The sequence below is a fragment of the Vigna radiata genome, chromosome 4 (genome assembly GCF_000741045.1).
Source record: "Vigna radiata var. radiata cultivar VC1973A chromosome 4, Vradiata_ver6, whole genome shotgun sequence".
NCBI lineage: Eukaryota > Viridiplantae > Streptophyta > Magnoliopsida > Fabales > Fabaceae > Vigna > Vigna radiata.
The window spans coordinates 20,688,948-20,709,316 of NC_028354.1; the positions used below are offsets into that span (position 1 = coordinate 20,688,948).

The 20,369-nt window shown below is 33.4% G+C and overlaps 3 protein-coding genes across 3 annotated transcripts; 2 read left to right on the plus strand and 1 right to left on the minus strand.

Moving 5' to 3' along the window:
- Positions 1 to 3,597: 3,597 nt before the first annotated feature.
- Positions 3,598 to 5,446, plus strand: LOC106758669 (pirin-like protein). Its single transcript, XM_014641619.2, has 6 exons — positions 3,598 to 3,889; positions 3,978 to 4,027; positions 4,194 to 4,261; positions 4,350 to 4,412; positions 4,500 to 4,600; positions 4,698 to 5,446. Exons 1-6 carry the CDS (start codon positions 3,681 to 3,683, stop codon positions 5,179 to 5,181), a joined length of 975 nt encoding a protein of 324 aa, XP_014497105.1. The 5' UTR covers positions 3,598 to 3,680; the 3' UTR covers positions 5,182 to 5,446.
- Positions 5,447 to 8,973: 3,527 nt separating this feature from the next.
- On the minus strand, positions 8,974 to 10,606 carry LOC106758639 (ras-related protein RABA5e). Its single transcript, XM_014641580.2, has 2 exons — positions 10,088 to 10,606; positions 8,974 to 9,616 (listed from the first exon to the last, which is right to left on the minus strand). The coding sequence occupies exons 1-2, from the start codon at positions 10,422 to 10,424 to the stop codon at positions 9,294 to 9,296; spliced, it is 660 nt and encodes a 219-aa protein (XP_014497066.1). The 5' UTR covers positions 10,425 to 10,606; the 3' UTR covers positions 8,974 to 9,293.
- Positions 10,607 to 11,017: 411 nt separating this feature from the next.
- LOC106758638 (signal peptide peptidase-like 2) lies at positions 11,018 to 20,180 on the plus strand. The gene is made up of 14 exons (XM_014641579.2): positions 11,018 to 11,331; positions 11,463 to 11,621; positions 11,871 to 11,982; positions 12,113 to 12,229; positions 13,851 to 14,008; positions 15,116 to 15,295; positions 15,663 to 15,697; positions 15,804 to 15,960; positions 16,667 to 16,720; positions 16,805 to 16,897; positions 18,038 to 18,180; positions 19,074 to 19,144; positions 19,467 to 19,550; positions 19,643 to 20,180. Exons 1-14 carry the CDS (start codon positions 11,182 to 11,184, stop codon positions 19,738 to 19,740), a joined length of 1,611 nt encoding a protein of 536 aa, XP_014497065.1. The 5' UTR covers positions 11,018 to 11,181; the 3' UTR covers positions 19,741 to 20,180.
- Positions 20,181 to 20,369: the final 189 nt, after the last annotated feature.

Sequence of the window (20,369 nt, forward strand, 5' to 3'; positions counted from 1 at the left end):
TGATTGGAATTAACATACTGTAAGGTTAAAACAATACAAACCAGGTTTATAGTTTTAATTAAGTATATGAACAATTATTACCTTTTTTTTTCTTTTAAATATAAGTAAATCATCAATCTTAAAAGGTTCAATGTCCTGAATTTTGTTCCATGGACGACCATAGAAAATTCTTAAAGCTGATCTGAATGATTTATTTGTAGTTAGTACGATGTCCTTTATTATGTATGAATAATTAATGCTTTGATTTTTCTTTCTTAAATAAGGAATGTTTTTGAAAAGATAAAATATAAATATAACAAGCTTTAAAAATATATTCCAAAGTTCTATACCAAGAGATATTTTCTAATACAAGTATATGTGTAAAAGATATATATATATATATATATATATATATATATATATATATATATTATAATAACATAATTGAAAATAAAATTTTGATAAATTTAAATAAAGTGAGTATATGAATTTTGATCATACTATTTTCAATTATAAAAAAAACTGAAATTAGTGAGTGGTGTTTTTTTATAGAACAAACTTAAAACAAATGAAGACGAACTCTTAAAGAAATGTTTTCTAATTGTGGTTATATTTCACATGCTAAAAAGGATGTCATACTTTTTTTTTCAGATAGAAATTCTATTATATTTAAATAAAAAGATATTAATGAATTATCTTATCATTTATAATCCTTAAAGTATATAATACAAAATTTTATTTCTAGATATAATTTTATCGTTTTTCTGTCAAGTATTTAGTTTTTTTTTTCAATTAAAGTATTTAGTTATCTCAACGAGAGTTTATCCTTATCCAATCTATGGAAGAAAGAAAAGTGTGAGATAATGTCATTCATAAATTTAATATGAAAAATTTGAGAGGGACAGTTAATGTTGTACGTTGCAACAAAAAAGAAAGAGAGTTAAAGAAGTAATCTAATTCATGAACAGACACATGTTCATTCGCTTTCAAGTGTGAGTATTATTATTTTTCATTATTGTTCCTTATTTTGTTACTGTATATTTATTTATGATAGTTATAGTTTTGAAAAATTGAAGTTTCTTTGAATATATAAGAAACAATATATTTTTATCAAGAGACCTAAATCATAGTGCACATAAATACAGACAGTAACGTATGTATAAATAATAGGTAGGTTTTCAAACCTAAAAAATTCAGCAATCTTCGTAATTATCTTTTGCCTGAGACGAGTGGTAAAGAGAAAAATAAGGAACCATGGACCAAACCTCCAAAGGGATAAATTTATGTTATTGTTCATTTAATGCAAAAATCATGCATGAACTCCAACATATCACAAGGCCAATAAATAATTTTTTATGCATCCCTTTTTCCATGCTTCTTCAAGATTTATCTTTGCACATTTAAATTATCGAAAATATTTTTATTTAATAAAATTGAGAAAACAATTACAGTTGTAAAAAGTACAATTTGATTGGAACTTAACGAAAATTTAATTAGATTTTGAAATCTATTAAAAACTTAATTAAATTTTAAAATTTGTTAAAGACTCAATTAAATTTTAAAAATCAATTTTATCTTTATTAATTTTTAAAATCGAATTTTGAAAACTAATTCTTTTGAATTCTGATTCCGTTTTTATTGAATTTCAGAATCTAATTAAAAAAAAATCAAATTTCGAAATTTGATGGGTTTTTGAAATTGAATTTTGCTAAAATTAACTTTCAAAGTAAAAAGTTTGACAGGAGACCAATTTTGACATTCTAAACATGAAGGTGTAAAAAGAAAGTTTTAGAGGTAAAGGGAGAAAGTCCCGTAATTGAGAAAGGACTCTTTTGTGATAATAATATTTTGATAATATTTTTTTATAACATTTTAATATTATTTATGTGTTATTTTATGATTCATCTAAAATTATTTCACAATTAATGTTAATAATTATAAACAACATTATAAACCAATCACATAATGACACGTAAATGATATTAAAAACGTAAATGATATTAAAATGTATAAAAAATTGTTCTGAAAACTACTAAGAGAGTAGAAAAACCCAGTAACGAATTGTATATGCTTACCTGGAGGGTTTTGCTTCATTCACCCCATAATTGCTATCTGCACCAGAGTAAATGCCGCTGTCCACCACTGCTGCACCCCACGCCACCCTGCCTCCGCTGCATTGCATCATAACGGCAAAATTTTGAACCTCACAGGGAAAATTATCGGTGAACAGATGGGTTAAAAGAGGAGGAGCTTTCAAATACAATGCTACGGATGAAATGGGTAACTTAGAAGTTATTGGACTCTCCAGATAGTAATTTTGGAGGTGTAGGAAGAAAAAACTAATTGGAAAGATGGAAAGCCCAACTATGAGGAGCCGAAAATAACTTACAAATTATAATACATCACAGTGGTTGTCAGCTAGTGTCATTCATGCATTGCTACGGAGGACGGTACGCAATTTATGAAGAATTGCTGGGTCAATAATGATACACTTCAAAATATACTCTTTTTTTTTTTGGCTCGACGTCGTTTCGACAACACAACGTCATGTTATCCTCACAAACAAATACCATTTGAAGTTGTTCTTTTTGTTTAATTCTTCCGCAAGAACAGCATAATTCAGATTTCTTTATTTCCCATAGGGTTTCTTGTTTTGGAACTTTAAACATTAATTCATGCATGTGATGAAAAAAGAAAAGTCAAAGATATTTTTATTATATTTTATGTATTCGCCAGGCTGCTATGCTATTAATTTGATGGAAATAGTTCATATTTTCAATATGGTAGTCAGTTTGGTCGTTGTCTTTTAATTAATAATTAAAATAAAATTAATTTTTTACTTTTATTATTTAAAGAATGTAAATATGTAATAATATCACAATTAGAAAATAATTAATATTTATAAATAAAGTTTTAATTATTAATTGCAATAAATTAATTTAATACATAAATGTAATAATTATTTTAATTTATTTAATTAGATATGTTAATTAGTTAATTAAAAATTTACAAAATATTTATATCATTTAATCAATGATCTAAAAAAGATTATTAGAATAGTAATACATGAATGATTAACCATGGAATTATGAACATGGTTGACAAAATATGAATGATCCTTGGATTGTAGAAAAAACGTCGAATGATTTTATAGTGCTTATTTGCAATAATAAAAGTGTCCTAGAAATTAAAATACAACAACTAAATATCTTCATTTTTAACCGTGATTTTAGTTATTTTTATTTATATATTGTACATCCATATAATGAAGAGATCGAGTAGTCTTAATTTATTATTTTTAGTCAATTTATTATTTTTAAAAAATAAGCTTTCTTTCACTATTTTTGTCATTTTATACTGAAACAAACAAATACACTTGTGTAATTTTTGTGATTAAGAAATAATACATAAGTGTAGGTCGAGATTGATGAGGTCGGTAAAATAAAGATGGTATAATGAATGAGAGAAGAAATTACATTACACAGTACATAGGAGGTGAGAAGGAGACAATCATCACGATGACAAGGGATTGATGTCATGTTTTTTTGTTTATGTCTATGTTATGATTGCTGGAAGGTGGATCCCACCCTCTATTTCCCAAATGTCAGTCGGTCACGCCCAACTAAGCCATCTTTCTCTTTTCTGCGCCTACGACTTCTCTTCTCTTTCCACATTCTTCATTCCTCCCTCAATCCAATCCAATGTCTATGTATATAAATATATCAAAACCATGCTCACAATTCTCACACGCTCTTCCCTTCTTCGCCACCTTTCGCTTCTCGATTGCTTCCGCCATGTCACACTCTCTCCATTCCTCCGCTTTCAACACACCTAGATTGGTCCTCAAGAAGGTTCTCGCCAAATCTCAACACGAAGGTGACGGAGCTGTTGTTAGAAGAGGCATCGGAAGGTATATATATTCTCTTCGGCATTTCATCAATCACCTTTCTATTATTCCAAATCTCCTCTTTCATTTTCTATTTTTTTTTTTCTGTCAGGACCGAGTTGAAGAATTTGGATCCCTTCCTCATGTTGGATCATTTCTCAGGTACGTACAATACAGTTATTTTATTTGTCTTCGTGTGAAACCTTTTTCAATGAAGCTTGCTTTGGTTGACCTCCCTTTGTCCTCTATCTGTTGTCAATGTTACCCAATATTACATTGCATTACATTACTACAATTTTAACATCACCTTACGTCGTTGACTTTGCAGTCTCGCCTCCGGCTGGATTTCCCGATCACCCACACAGAGGTTTTGAAACTGTCACCTACATGTTAGAGGTATAGTTAGTTGCATTTATTTATCCTTGAATTAAATTCGAGCTTTGGCCAAAGCCTATGCAACATGCTTTTTGTTTTTGGGTTTCAGGGAGGTATTACTCACCAAGATTTTGCTGGGCACAAGGGTACTATCAGAGCTGGTGATGTTCAGGTATGGTTAATGATGGTGTTACTGAAATGAGAGGATTATTTGGTTTGTTAGAAATTACAAATTATGTATATTTGCTTCTGTGTGCAGTGGATGACTGCAGGTAGGGGAATAATTCACTCCGAAATGCCCGCAGAAGAAAACAACAAGGGATTGCAATTATGGATCAATTTATCCTCCAGAGACAAAATGTAACGTATCCCTACCCTTATGATATAACTGGTTAAATCAATTGATTACCGACTTTTGAACCATTTTTAACCGCCCTGGCGTTTGATTTTGATTCAGGATCGAGCCCAACTACCAAGAACTTCCGAGCGAGAATATTCCAACAGCAGAAAGAGATGGGGTTGAAGTGAGAGTGATAGCAGGAGAATCAATGGGAGTGCAATCCCCCGTGTACACACGAACTCCAACCATGTTTCTTGTTTTCTCCATGATGCCAGGAAGTGAGTGGCATCAGAGCATTCCAGAGTCATGGAATTGCTTTGTTTATGTGATTGAAGGAGAAGGGGTTTTCGGGGGTACGAGTTCATCCCCATGTGTGGCACACCATGTGCTTGTTCTTAGTCTAGGTGATGGCCTTAGCGTATGGAACAACTCTTCAAAGCCTCTGAGGTTTGTTGTAATAGGAGGACAACCACTGAACGAGCCAGTGGCTCAGTATGGGCCTTTTGTGATGAACACACAGTCTGAGATTGAGAAAACCCTTGAAGACTACCAATATGGGAGGAATGGTTTTGAAATGAGGAAGTATTGGAGGTCTCAATAGTACTGAAATTCAGAAAAATCTATCAGTGTCAGTCTCAGTCTGATAGTGAAATCAAAGTGATGTGTATTTAGATCAAATAAAGAAGCCAGTATGTTTTCCTTCCCTATCCTTTTCATTTTGATGTGTCACTCACAGCCGTAGCTATCAAAGTGGTAGGAGCTGAATGCAAACAAATATTGCTTATTCTATCTTCTTTTCATTTCTATGTACCAAAACATTCTAGAACATTAAAATTGCTGTTGAAGTCATGATGGTTATCAGCTTATCTTCATTTTTTCCCTTCCTTTTCACTGTATGACTTTCTTTCTTGATATCTATCAATATTTGGGGTGGTTGAGATTTTACAACATCCATCCTTTTAGGTTCATCTCTTATAAAATAATGAATTGCTGTTGATTTACAAAAGTTGGATTTCAACACAAGAGGTACGATTAATAAAATATGACTTTTGAAAAGGTTTTCCTTGAAAATTTGAGGGATGAAAAAGGTTTAGGTAATGGTTGGGGAGTGTGACAGATGGGTGGGGTGGTATTGCTTATTGGGTTCACGATTGTGTTAAGGTCCTCTTCACTCCACCATCTCCCAATTTTAGGATTTTCTAATTAAATTCATCCTCACTTTATCCCATCTGTGGCACGATTTCGATGCCACATTGTTGAGTGGCAACTTTTCATGTATGGTCTATAAAAATTACATTTGAAAAATAAATAAATGCGACTTCGAACCAACTATCAAAGTTTAGGGTTTAGGGTATATTTACAAAATGGTGGTATTAGATATATTTTTATAAAAAAGTTAAATACGTAGTTTCAAATCTTGAATGTAAAATTAATTTTTTTTTCTATACTAAACTTTGATATACTTTAATTTTTATGATATACTTTAGCTTCTAAATTTAAAAAATAGATGAATATAATCATTCAATTTAATTATAACAAATTTACTTCTATTTATTCTTGAGATGCTCATGTTTTGTTTACTTTTGGTTCTATATATTCTTTTTTATTTCTAATATTTGTTCCTCAACTTGATAAAAGTTCATCATCCCTCTATTGAAACTTTGATTGTGGCTACGCTTGTTGAGAAAAGTATAGTAGCTTATCATGTAATCCTTGTCATATACATATCTAATAATTTTTAATGAGATATATTTTGACGAAAAGTTGAGCATGGATTAGTTGACTTCTCACTACTTAATATTGTTGTAATAAGGTGATTAAATTTGAAATACTCATCGTAATTAAAAAGACAAATGAAAATAGTCTTTCTCTATATAACTAAAATATTTAATACTTATTTTGTTTTCTATTTTTGTCAATTTTACATAAAGTGGTCATTAATTTGTTGGAACCTTCAAAGTGATCTCAATTTTTTAAATTTGGTCTTTTTTTATGATGAGGTCTAAATTATTAACACTACACATGAATCATTAATGAATGAAGTGTAACTTTTTCACATAATGAAAACTGTCCAATGAGAGATTGCCATGTGACAGTTTTATTTTATATTGTCATAGTAAAGTAGTTAAATTTGAAATACTCACTATAACTAAAAAACAAATGAAAGTCTAGTGTTCTCTTAAGTAACTAAAAGATTTAATACTTATTTAGTTCTTATTTTTGTCAGTTTTATTCAAAGTTGTCCTCAACTTTTTTTCGATGTTCAATTTTTGTAATTTTTGTTGAATTTGGTCATTCTGGCGTCTAAATCATTAATGACACAATGTTTATGTGAATCCTTAGTGAATGAGGTGTAACTTTTTTACATAATGAGAATTATCCAATAAGGAATGCCACGTTGCTTCTACCCATAATTAGGATTTTGCTATGGTAGAGGTTGTTCGAAGATGGAGACGCGAGAGGCACGATAGGTGCTTGAATGAATTTGCGATTCATCTCGATGGTGCAATGTTTTGCGACTTTGGGACAAAAATGACTCTAATTTGGATTAACTCTTTTTTTTCCTGTACAAGTTTGCATGTTGTGATGATGAATAGGAGGTTTTCACAATTTGGGTTTTTTGATTCACAATGGTTGCTAGTTTCTAGTTTTAGGTTTCTTTGTTTGCAAGTTTGAAGCGAAGATGATGGCTCGTGGTGACATTATGTTGTTATGTAGTGATTGATGAAGATGGAAGGTTCGAATAGAAGGAGAAGATATCGCAATTTAGGGTTCGTGATTTGGGATTTCTTGGTGCTCTCAAACTACTACAATGGTTATCACGATGATTAACGAGAGTTTAATGTTTTCACATTCTCTAGTGCAAAGAGGTTCGAACAAACTTGGGTTTGGGTTTTAGATGTAGGTTGCTTGTGATTGTTCGATGAAGACGAATAGACTCACAATGGATGTGTTAGTTGATTTGCAAGGTTGAGAGAGATGATGGTGGTGGGTTCTGATGATGACATGGTGATTGTTCTGATTGTGGTTAAGGTTTTGGATGATGAAAGGTTGAAAATAGTGACATGATCACATTCGATTATGATGTATGTAAAAAAATTACACCTCATTTAATAATAATTCACCTAAACATTACGCCCTTAATGATTTATACATCATAATAGAAAATGATTAAATTCAACAAAAATAATAAAATTTATAAAAATTGAGATCACCTTATATACTCAAAAAATGAAATAAAACTGATGAAAATAGTAACAAAAATAGATATTAAGCCTAATTAAAAGGAAAAAAAAAACTAAAAAATAATAAACAAAGGGGTGTATGTATTGGTGGCACTGGGATTTTGATTGAAGAGAATGTATTACCACTTATGTTAAAATTCTCATTAACCCGGGTTAAACCGTTTGTATGTGTGCTAATTTTACTATCTCAAATGATAATTCATGAATCTATTTCTTCTAAAATAAAACACTATTTGCTTAAAAAAGTGAACCAAATGAATATCTTTACTTTAGTTCTCTAAAGCCTTCAAATATTTTGGGAGAATATATAATAAACTAACATTTTAATCATTAGCAGAAAAATTGGTAATCAAATTTGACCATTTAGTCAATAATAATTCATCAATTCCGGTTAGATTAGCTATACAGTTGACTCTCAAACCTAGTTATCTAAACGTACATGTGTTAAATAATTATAAATTATAAACGTACATGTATTAAATAATTATAAATTATAAATTTCAAAGGACGACGACTACTCTTGAATCGAATATACAAACATTACTAGTTGATATAATTTTCAATATGTCAAGTCAAGAGATGATGAACCATCTTTTCTACATCAAAGTATAACGAATTAAGCTGCAGGCATAAGCTTTAAACGTGCGGTTGAGTCCATATAGATGCATTCTCTTTTTATGGGCATATAAATCACTAGTCATAGATTATATTTATGAACTGAAGGCAACAAACTTCCAGGTACATCACTTGACTAAATCTAACCTCCTAATACATGCGTGATTCATTAAGTTAAGAGACAAAACATGTCTACGCAGAACGGTATGAATTTAAGATTACCTTTACAAGTTGCTTGCTTTTATTGACAATTTGCCATTCACAAGACAAATCAGCTGAAAAGGGAAGCTCTGGTGTTCTAAACTAACCCAAGTGCTAAACACCAGTCAAATAAGAAAGACAAAGCAGTCGTAAATCATACAGATGAAAACGAAAACTAACCACTCCCAGTTCAGCTCAGCTAACCGGCAGGAAGAACAACCTGTGACCCAAATGCATAAGGAAACAGGTGAACGATTCCCCGGGAGAAAGAATCGTGTAGAGCAGATAACACGAGGACTCAAAAAGACAAAAGAAAAGGGAGAAGGAAACCATTACCAATAATCACGCAGACGACAAATAAATGGATGTCCACTTTCATTTGCTGCAAATCAAATTACAAGCTCTTTTACTTTTACCCCCGATTATACAATTATACCCGTTTTGGTTTTCTTAAAATTGAAGACAACATTTTGGCTACTATATTTCTGTCTGTCCGACTGTCTTATAGTTGTAACAGATGAAAAAGCTTTGAAATCATAGCTAGCGACCAAGGAAAAATGCAACCCAATCAACCAACCCATTTAATTAATAAAGCAACAAAAAGAAATTGAGGTGAAGTGACAAAGCTGAGTTGTATGTGGTGCATTGCAGATCATCTGGAACAGCAAGAAAAATAGGTCTGATTTTGCTTGGATGCAGCAGGGCCATTGTTGACGAGGCTGACCCTGTTCACCGACAACTCTGCCTTGTATGTATCGGAGTTGAGGACCTTCCTGCTGACGTTGTTGTATATCTCTCGAATAACCATCTCGAATGCCGTCTTCACGTTGGTAGAATCCAACGCAGACGTTTCCATGAAAAACAATCCTTCCGCTTCCGCAAGGCTTTTCCCTTCCTCAACGCTCACCGCCCTTATATTCTCCAAATCACATTTGTTTCCCACCAGCATCATGGCCACCGTCGTATCGCAATGAGCTGCATCAGATCACACCATACAATAACATAGCTTCGTTAGCATCCATGAACGGCCTTTCCTTACAAAACACAACTTATTTTTTTACACTAAACTCAATTACTCTCTCTCTCTCTCTCTCTCCCTCTCTCTATGCATGTTTGTATTTATCTAACTAAATAGCTGTACTTGAGAAGATGCCACATCTATTCTCTAATTAGGAGTTTTTACTTTTATGATTGATCTCTTTGAATTTTTATGAGGAAGTAGAGAGTGTGAGACGAAACTACAAGAGAAGTTGCAAGCAGCAGGCACGAGAGAGTCGAGAAATTGAAAGGTGGTTTTAGGTTAGCCTGTGAAAAAGGTGATAATAGAGAAAAGTAGACAGCAGAAGACACATATAAATAAAAAAGCGTAGGAGTGCACAAGAAGAGAATCGGATCGGCGAAGGGGAAGAAGATCAGATCTGGCAGTAGAAGAGAGAGAGAAAGTACTTTTAAGCTCGTCGAGCCAGCGCCCCACGCTGTCGAAGGTGGTTCGGCGGGAGATATCGTAGACAATGAGAGCGCCGACAGCGCCGCGGTAGTAGGCGGAGGTAACGGCGCGGAATCGCTCTTGGCCGGCGGTGTCCCAAATCTGAGCCTTGACTTCCTTGGAATCGATCTCCAAGCACTGGGTCTGGAACTCGACGCCTATGGTGGCCTTGGAGTGCATATTGAACTCGTTGCGAGCATAGCGGGAAAGGAGGTTGGATTTGCCGACCGCTGAGTCTCCGATTATGACGATCTTGAAGAGGTACTCTTCTCCCCCCTCGTCATCTGAACCCCACATTTTCAAACTCTATTTCCCAGACCTCCTTCTCCGACCCTCCTCCAACTCCAACTCAGAGAGAGAGAGAAAGAAAAGAAAATGTTTAGTTTCTGAGACTGCCTGCTTCGCTGTGATGATACTCCACACAACCTGGCATCAACAAGCTCCGTTACTCTACTCTCCTGCATTCATTGCCCTTCTTGTCCCACTTCTTTCCTTTTTTTTATATAAAATTCAAATTATTATTATTATTATTATTATTTATTGCTTTAATAAAATTATTTTACTTTTCTAAGACACCTAAAACATGTCCATTTGTTTCTCTCTGTTTATTTAATCCATTTTCGCTTCATCTATGGTTGTAATTGGGTTCATTTCAAAGGAATAATCATCTTGTTAACAATTTTATAAAAAAATAAATGATTTTCATTCTTGAAACAATGGGAACCTTAGATAAAAGGAAGGAGTAGGAAAGTTGCGTGTGGTTGGCCGTATTGAATAAAACTGAAATAAATGGTAGCCGTAGGATGGTAATTGCAAAGTTTTGGTGACAAACGGCGTCGTCTAGTTTAATTTAATAATTAATTAAAAATATAATTGAAGGCAAGAAAAAAATGGAACAGTAGTTGTTTATAATCGGCGTTGGAGTGCAGGGATGCAGTGAAGAGAGCCTCGAGGACTCTGTGACTTGCCTTATTGAATTGGATTGAGTTGAGTTGAATCCCTGGTTCATGCCACGAACAGAACGATAAATCTTACGAGTCTTTGTCTGCTGCCAATGCAAACCAAAACGATGTCGCTTCCTGGCCTTCCTGTGTTGCTGTTTCTACTGTTTCTCATTGCCGCCGCCGTCGCCGCCGATAACGATGCCAAACGTGACGACCAGAGGGCTCCCAAGTCCCAATCCTGCAATAACCCCTTCCAATTGGTATTCTCTTTCCATCAATTATTCTTTTCTTACTTCCGTTCGATCTCCCGTTGTTTTCTTCTCTTTTACTCCAAATTCCATCACAATTTTAGATGATTTTCTTTATTGACTGGCTGCCTACCTGCCTGCAGGTGAAGGTGGAGAACTGGATTGATGGTGTGGAAGGACGTATTTATAATGGCGTCACTGCCAGATTTGGCTCTCTTTTGCCTGAGAAACCTGAAAACAGTGTCAGAACTCCTGCAATTTTCTCTAATCCTGTAGACTGCTGTTCCAATTCAACTTCAAAGGTTCTTTTCTTCCTCTTCCACTCTGCTTCTCTGCACCTACGATCTAATACATTTATGCCCTTGCTACGTGCTTATTTTAGAAACACACTTGATAAACTCTCTAACTAATAACGGACCTCATCCATGTTCTGTCTTCATGTTTGAAACTGTTTTTTGTTATTCTATTTTTACCCTCCAATAGCTGTTAATGAGGTATATTGTTTTTCTCAAGAAACATACCCAGTGAGTTATGCATTCCTCTTTTTACAGTTGTCTGGATCAGTTGCTCTCTGTATACGTGGGGGTTGTGACTTTACAGTCAAAGCTGAATTTGCACAGTCTGGAGGTGCTACTGGCATGTTGGTAATAAATGACGCAGAAGGTTTGTTTTACTTATTGAATCATTGCTTTGGTTGCAATTGATGAGTTGCATTCTTTTCTTTTTTCTGCTCTAGTCGATAAAGCTTTACATGATCGTATTTAGTGTAATATCTAACTACTAATTTTTCCAGATCTCTTTGAGATGGTTTGCTCCAATAGCAGTGAGGCAAACATTTCAATTCCAGTTGTAATGATAACAAAGTCAGCAGGAGAAGGTCTCAACAACTCTTTAATATCTGGGAGGAAAGGTCAGGACTTCAATTCTTCTAACATCTATTGGTACAATTGTTGTTTAATACTTAGCCTTGTATATCTATTAAATGATGTTGTATACTTCAAAGATGCAAATAATATATATATATATATATATATATATATATATATATATATATATATATATATATATATATATATTTTTTTTTTTTATTTTTTTTTTTTTTTCTGTTTTTTCTTCTTTTTTGGCCATTGTAAAATGTGTATTTGAGTTCAACGGTGTTGCCTGTGACTATAGACCTGACTGGGTCTAGTGGGATATGACTTGATTGTTTGTTTTTGCTAGTAACATGTATATGAGGATAGTTTATTCTCCTCTCTTCTATTTCATTTTATTCTCCATCCAATTGGAGAAGAAGACTAAAAGTGGCTTGGACATACGAGAAGAAGGCCCTCAGAGGCTTCATTGAAAAATAATAATCAGATGGAAGCTAGTTTGATTACAAACAGAAGGGGATGACCTTAGAAAGGATGCTTTTACAGCCTGGAGGCTCACCCTTCTAACACAGAATTGATAAAAATGTTTTAGTGCTTTTATTCTCTGAGAGCATCTCCAGTAATGAGTTGTTTCATACATTAAAATGCATGATTTGTGTTATCCCATTGCTAAGTAACTTATACCTATTTTTGCTCCTATGGAAGAAACTTTAACGGACTCCTAACAACTCACAATTATGTATTTTTTAATGGTTGTTGAAACTAGATAATCAATTTTTAATGTTAAGAACCCATTTTTCATATACGATGCACATCTTATTTTAAAGGAACACCTCTTGCCCGGAGAAGATTTCATTCTTCAAGTTAAGGAATTTGTTGAGAAACCACCATTGGAAATGCTCTTAATAGCTCATTTTTTTTTTTTTCTTTATACATTGCATTGAATGATTTGACAAAGAGTTGAACCTAAGCTTTTCCAGTGACAGATCCAGCATGCCACTGCTAAGCCAATTGTTCTTAATGATTCTTGTACAATAATTTGATATATTAACTTACTTGGGAAAATGAATGTATGTTTTGTCCAAATCATGGAACTGAACTGAGATATATTCTATTCAAGTGCACTCAATGTTGTGTGCTGAATGCATGTACTGTACCAGTTGTGATTATTTGTGTCTCTTTAATGATGACTTTTTTTTGTATTCAGATTTATATTTAAATTATTTATTTACTGGAGAATGTAGTTAAGTATATTTAATTATTTGTGCATTTTAAGATATATTCAATGTACTTAATTCTGTTTTGATTTATTGTATATTTCATGAATCAAATTAATTATTCATGTTAGATATTAATTTTTGTTTTTTCCCCTGATTTTACCTGTTATATTTCATACATTGTAGATTCTATTAGTATGTTACAAATGTCCAATTAAACTCATTTGACCTTCAAACCTTAACTGATCTCATTTTGCGGTTCATGGATTGTTTAAGTTTTAAAAGTACTGATTAATACTAATAGTACAATAACAGTGTTATTTGAGTAAATAGGATGCGAAAGAAAAACTTGGTTTTGTTAATAAACAAGCTTATTCATCTAGATGTTAGGTTGATTTTCCACTTGACTTACAGATTGTTAATTTTGAGTTGTCTATTGCAGTGGAAATTTTGTTATATGCTCCACCTCGCCCACTTGTTGACTTCTCAGTTGCATTTTTGTGGTTGATGTCTGTCGGAACAATTGTATGTGCTTCTCTATGGTCGGATTTTACTTCTCCAGAGAAGACTGATGAACGCTATAATGAATTATGTCCCAAGGTTTTTTTTCCTTGCAATCCTATACTATCCATAAAGTTTGTTATACATAACTTTGCTTTGTTGATTCCTTAAAAAAGCACTTTTCTGGATGTGAGGACATGCTTTTGTCATGAAAAACTCTACTAATATTTGAACAATGCTAAAATGGGAAATGTATAATCACAGTTTGACCTTAGCATGTGTATTGATCTACATTTCCTATTTCACTTTGTTTAGCCACTGATAATTTTATTAAGAGTGCGTGTTTTAAGTTTTGCAAAATTATTCCTGGGAATGAACTTATGAATGTAAAATTCCTGGGTTTGTTATATGTTTTAAATTATTTTTGAGACATGGCTGATTCCTTTGAATGTGTCATCTTTATATTTTGCTTGGATTTTGTTTCCATGACCGATTCTCACCTTAACTAGGATAAACTACTTGATATGGTACTTAAGCCTTGAAATTCTCCCACTACATGGACTAGTTTTTTGGGTTAGACTCAACTCTTGCTCTTAAGTTCTAATAGTTGGTGTTTCCCTTGAAAGTTGAACTACTAAAAGCGCTACCTATAGGTTGGATTAGGATGCAAACGGAATACTAGTAGGTAGTAAATCCATTAAAAGAAAAAAGGTACCATCGGGTCAGTGTCAATAGAGTGAAAACCATCATGAGCATACATATAGGCCCTTAAAGGTAACGATCTTAGGAGTTCCACGTTGAATAGAATAAACTACTTGATGTGGACTCTACTATTGTGCTCAAGTCCTATGGGTAGGTACATGCATTCCCTCGGGGGATGTTAGAAATTTCAACTTATCATACATCACAGCCATTAACTTCGATTCCCAGTTTTGTTTTGTACTTCTACCAGTTGATTTTCTGTAAGCATTTCCATAAATTTTAAACTCTATCCAAACATGTTTAGTTTGATTTACCCAAGATAATATTCCTCATTATAATATTCCCAGTAATAAATAATACCACCAGTCTTCTATGAATTTTACAATGGAGTACAAGAGTGTACCTTCTTCCTTTTGTTTACTGATACATTTTCTTTTCACGCTTACTTTTAACAGATGTTCAAGTGTATTAATTTGTTCCTATATGCTTCTTTTCTTTTGTTAGGAATCGTCCATTGCTGAAACAGCCAGAGATGATTTTGACAAGGAAATTGTTCATATCGATTCAAAGGGTGCCATCATATTTGTCATAGCAGCGTCTAGCTTTCTTGTGCTATTGTTTTTCTTCATGTCATCTTGGTTTGTCTGGGTGCTGATTGTACTTTTCTGCATAGGTGGTATTGAGGTAATGTAGCTAGCTCATTTCCATGGATTTTTCCTGTAGTTTAGCGCAAAAAATCATATTTCATGGTGTGCATGGAAAAGGAGGTATTGGTTCTGAATCTTCCATGATTAAATTTGCAGTCTATAAATAAATTCAAATTTTGAACTAGCAATTTGAGTGTTTGACACATGTAGCAATCAGATTATACTGCATTTGTTTTGTTGATTACATACACAAGTTAGTAATAGGTAAGAGAAAAAAGGAAGAGAGTGAAAGTCTCTAGAGATAATGAATTTAGAAGCACTAATACAAACATCGCTATCAACATGTGAAATCTAAATCTCCAATGTCCCTCTCAAAGTTAATTTTTTATTTTTTTGAATTTCAGGGTATGCACAATTGTATCGTAAGCCTGACTGTAAGGTACAACCAATGTCTCTTTGTTTTCTGACCTGAAAATGTGCTCAGTGTTTCCTTTGCATGCCATGGTTTCTATTAATTATGTTTTTATTTTAATTTGAATGAGCAGAAAAGGCCGAAGTTGTGGTCAGAAGACAGTGAGCGTGCCTCTATTTGGGGAGACTTCTATTTTCTCACTGGTAGTATTGTTATTTTGTGTGGCATTTGCAATTTTCTGGGCTGCTACAAGACAGGAGTCATATTCATGGATTGGCCAAGATATTCTTGTAAGTGTTATTTTTAGTACCTGGAGGATAGGTCTTTCTATTATTATTTCAGTTTCTAAATTCAATCTTGCACTGTTAGAGATGCTTAGAATAGGAAATTTCCTTCTTTCCCAAAGCTTGTCCCTGAATACTGACTGCCTTTGGAAATCGGGAACGTTGTATGAAGAACTGCAGTAGAAGTTGCTATGGCTTTAAGTCTTGGTCTTTCTTAGTGTTTATTTGTGGACAATTCCTATTTCATTTATCTGCTCAAATAACTACACACAAACTGTCGCATCCATATGTATTTATGTTAGAGAAATGACAAAACATATTATTGGTATAACAAGTCCTCTAGCTTATGAATGGTGTAACTATCAAGTAGTTTATTATGTTAACAAGAAGCTATCCGTTTGACCATAGTTAACTACCCTAGTGGTTGGTAGTTCATAAACTATTAATATTTTTACTAATATTTCTTTTTAATTTCCTCTATTCCTAATCTTTATATTAGGTTTTGTCAAATCATTAATAATATTTGTTTAATTTGCACATAATGGTCAAATACCGAATTGGGATCTTGGTTGGTTCCGTATTGTGCTTTTTCAGATGTCAATCTAAAAGCTTGTTTATGTCAATTATGTTTGAAACCATTAGCTGATGATGATAAAATGTGTGATCTTTCATTGTGTGCTATACACTTGAACTTTTACTTTGTTCTTCACAGGGCATCTGTTTGATGATAACAGTCTTGCAGTTGGCTCGATTACCTAATATTAAGGTATTCATGGATTCTTTATCTCTACAATCAATTTGTCTTGTATATTAAAACAGCTCTAAGAATTTCTTGTGCATGATATTATAGGTTGCAACGGTACTCCTATGTTGTGCCTTTGTCTATGACATTTTTTGGGTATTCATATCTCCAGTGATATTCCACGAGAGTGTTATGATTGCAGTAAGTATTTACTATCCTACTATAGTACTTTAACTTCTATTGTCTCAGCCACGTTAGGATCTTTAAAGGTAGAGTAATGTAAGTACTTATTTTCTTTTACTAGATAAAAAGAAAAGTTTCATAGAAGGAAGAAGAGAAATTAAGGCATTAAGTTACAGGATACATAATCTTCTGAAGCATGTCAAGAGAAAAAGTCTGAACAGAAAAATTCAACGACCACTAGCTGATTAATCTCTTTCTCTCTCTCTCTCTCTCTCTTATATGTGTGTGTGTGTGTATTATAACTGTGAACATGGAATTTAGGAGTGATTCAGTAAAAAACTAAATTCACCGAACTTATCTATGCTCAATTGTTTATCTATTTGGCATTATGGTGCTTTTCGGATTGGAGCTTTGGAAGAAAATTAGGAAATTCTAGACCTTGCACTAAAGTGTTCATATTCAATGTGGGCAAGGTAAAAGTATGTACTTTTGGGAAAGTAATTGATTTGTGTGGATGCTCTTTGGATGGACGAAACCTTGCAGAGGTGATACATGCTTATTTGCTGGAGCATGAATGGAGGGAAATGGTAGATGGTTGGTACATGATGGTGAGTTCTGCAACTGGTTTGGGATGCAATTCTGAAGTTGTAACATCTCTTATATTTATTTTTTGTTCTTGTGCCGCACTCATGTGCTTCTGCTTCAACAGACATTGGGATTGTACAGATCTAGTGCTCGCAGGCTAGCCGAAAAAAAGGAAGGTTACACTGCAAAAAGATTCAGCATGCCAAGTGATAAACAAAAGGGATGTGTACTGCTGAAATGGGTTAAACTCATCTGTGTTACGGAGAAGATATGGAGAAGATAGTTACACTGTGAATGCACAAGTATCATCATATGTTTAAGTATTATTTAAAACTAAAAAGGAGGGCTGCATATAGCCTTCATAACAAATTTACACAGCCTCTGGTGGAAGTTAACTATAAATGGGGCTACACAAGAGTTGACTAACACAGATAATATATAGTAAACAATAAATTAGCTATCCTATGAACACTTGTATTATTTTTCTCTCTGTAATGTTGCTTTATCAAAAAGGAAGCGATAATTGTTCTGTTTTCTAAATTTTTTATACTCTTACATGGGCTTAATTTCTAGGTTGCTCGAGGTGATAAGGCAGGTGGAGAGGCAATTCCAATGCTTTTAAGATTTCCTCGTCTTTTTGATCCCTGGGGAGGTTATGACATGATTGGATTTGGGGATATTCTCTTTCCTGGGTTGCTTGTTTCCTTTGCTCATAGGTACTCAATTCCTTATTTAGTCAACATTATATCTAAATGCAAGATTTGCAAAATTGAAGATGTACATTTGAATGAATACTGTCTATTTTTGCTCCCACAGAAAACAGAAACCAAAGAATAATGGCTATTTATTGAGTAACTTTGGTGTTTCTTAGCTCCGTAATTTCTCTTCGCCCTATTTGCATTCCCCTGGGGAAGCTACTGTTTGGTTAAGTGAATCGTAGGCTTTGGAACTTGTACTCAGTAAATTACGTACTTGATATTTGCAATTTGATTGCACTTTGTCTGCCTCTGATAACTAATCCTGTTATGAATATCAAAATCTAATCCAGTATTTCATGAAAATACATAGCATATTGGCAAATACTGCCACTTTTTATGCAAGAAGATTCAGCAAGGTCTTATCATTGCTTAATACATGCAAACTTTTGACCTATGTACATACATCTTTACCAAGGTCCTTAAAGGGAACAGAACAAATTCCAGTTATCACAAGTTTAGCACAATTTATGTGCATGCTCTAGCTTTCTTGGGCTTGCAGAACATCGGAAAGTTCATTTTAATATTACTTGAAATTAATAAAGATTTTTTTTATACTGTTATGATGTTAAACGGTTTGATTGTGTTGCTTAGGCTTTTTGGGGTTAAAAATACTAACTTATCAAACATGGGCAAAATGCCACAACTTCTCAGGAGTAAAATCCTATTAAATTTCATGACCTTAAAAGCCTCCTGTCCTTTGTTTTGAGTTTCATGCATATTCCTGATGATCTGATGTCTCTTGGAGAATTCTTTTCTTTATAAAATTTGCGTTAGGTGACTTATTTATTTATGTACTTCATAGAAAAAAAATGCCGTTTTAACATATGTATTCTGTATTTGGGTTGTCATAGATTTGACAAAGATAATGGGAGGGGAGCATCAAATGGATATTTTCTTTGGCTGGTAATTGGATATGGCATTGGTAAGTTTGTTTCATGTTTATATTGAAAGACTCGTTAATTTATATCAGAACTCTGGTTAAAACTGCGTTGCTTCTGTTTTACTCGTCTACATTCAATTCAATGCCAAGTATTTCTGGGATTTAAGTATTGTGATTAGAGTTCAGAATTTAAGGTTTGTCATACACTGCTTGAAACTGAAGCAGACCTGAAATAACTTGCATATGCTTCCAGTCACAAGAATCTAAAATAAGTTACGAATGCTGAAGATCCAAATTTATTTGTCATATCACAACCTAGTTTCAATGCTACTATATCATGACAGATGATCCTTTTCTGTTTTAGGCCTCGTTTTCACATATTTGGGGCTATATCTTATGAACGGAAATGGACAACCTGCTCTTCTCTACCTTGTTCCTTGTACACTAGGTAACTAGTTTTGTGCTGAAATTAGATGCGTAGCTCAACATTTAAGTTGTTAAATCTGTCTGATTGCAATTGTTGTCTAATTAAATGAACAGGTGTCACTGTCATATTGGGATGTATAAGAGGTGAGTTGAAGAACCTTTGGAATTATGGCACTGACCCATCATTGTCAACAGATCATTCTGAAGTTTAAATGATTTCATAATTAATTAATCTTTTGAGGATTGAAGAAATTGAACTGCAACTTCGGAAATGTTCTCAGCATCTCAATAATGATATGGAATGAATGCCGAGGTTAGGGAAAACAGCAGGTGTACAGTACAGGCTCGTAACTATTTTCTGTATTAACGATTGAGTGCATTTTATATATGACTGCTTCATAGTTCACTTGTAAAAGGAATGATAAGCAGATAGAAAAGTAGGTATATAAAATTAACCATCATATCGTCCTTGGCATGCCAGTGAACTTTAACCTTTCCAACTGCCGCGGTGATACGAAATTGAACTGATGCTAATAATCATTTCTCATTCCTTGTTCTGTTGTCTGTCAGTTCCTCAATAAACTAACGATGCATGCATTGACGAGGTAGATGGGTTACATTATCAGGGTAATTTTAAATTCTTTTAACTCAATTTATCCATGTGCAATTTTGAGCCGAATTAAGGCGCAATAGAAAAGCAATATTCTTTTATTTACTTTTTTTTTTATACTTATATGATTATGATATTTCACTTCTGTGAATCTGAAAATGATCCATGATTATTGTCAAATGAAATATTACAACGTTACAAGGTACATTTTGAAGTATTCTTTATACTTTT

Bases quoted from the DNA above. Each gene is read 5' to 3' on its own strand.
- LOC106758669 (XM_014641619.2), top strand. From the start codon at position 3,681: ATGTCTATGTATATAAATATATCAAAACCATGCTCACAATTCTCACAC. The intron at 4,413-4,499 runs GTATGGTTAATG...TTCTGTGTGCAG, and splicing joins TCAGAGCTGGTGATGTTCAG to TGGATGACTGCAGGTAGGGG. The intron at 4,601-4,697 runs GTAACGTATCCC...ATTTTGATTCAG, and splicing joins TTATCCTCCAGAGACAAAAT to GATCGAGCCCAACTACCAAG.
- LOC106758639 (XM_014641580.2), bottom strand. From the start codon at position 10,424: ATGTGGGGTTCAGATGACGAGGGGGGAGAAGAGTACCTCTTCAAGATC. The intron at 9,617-10,087 runs GTACTTTCTCTC...GATCTGATGCAG, and splicing joins CTGGCTCGACGAGCTTAAAA to CTCATTGCGATACGACGGTG.
- LOC106758638 (XM_014641579.2), top strand. From the start codon at position 11,182: ATGCAAACCAAAACGATGTCGCTTCCTGGCCTTCCTGTGTTGCTGTTT. The intron at 12,230-13,850 runs GTCAGGACTTCA...TGTCTATTGCAG, and splicing joins TTTAATATCTGGGAGGAAAG to TGGAAATTTTGTTATATGCT. The intron at 14,009-15,115 runs GTTTTTTTTCCT...TTCTTTTGTTAG, and splicing joins ATAATGAATTATGTCCCAAG to GAATCGTCCATTGCTGAAAC.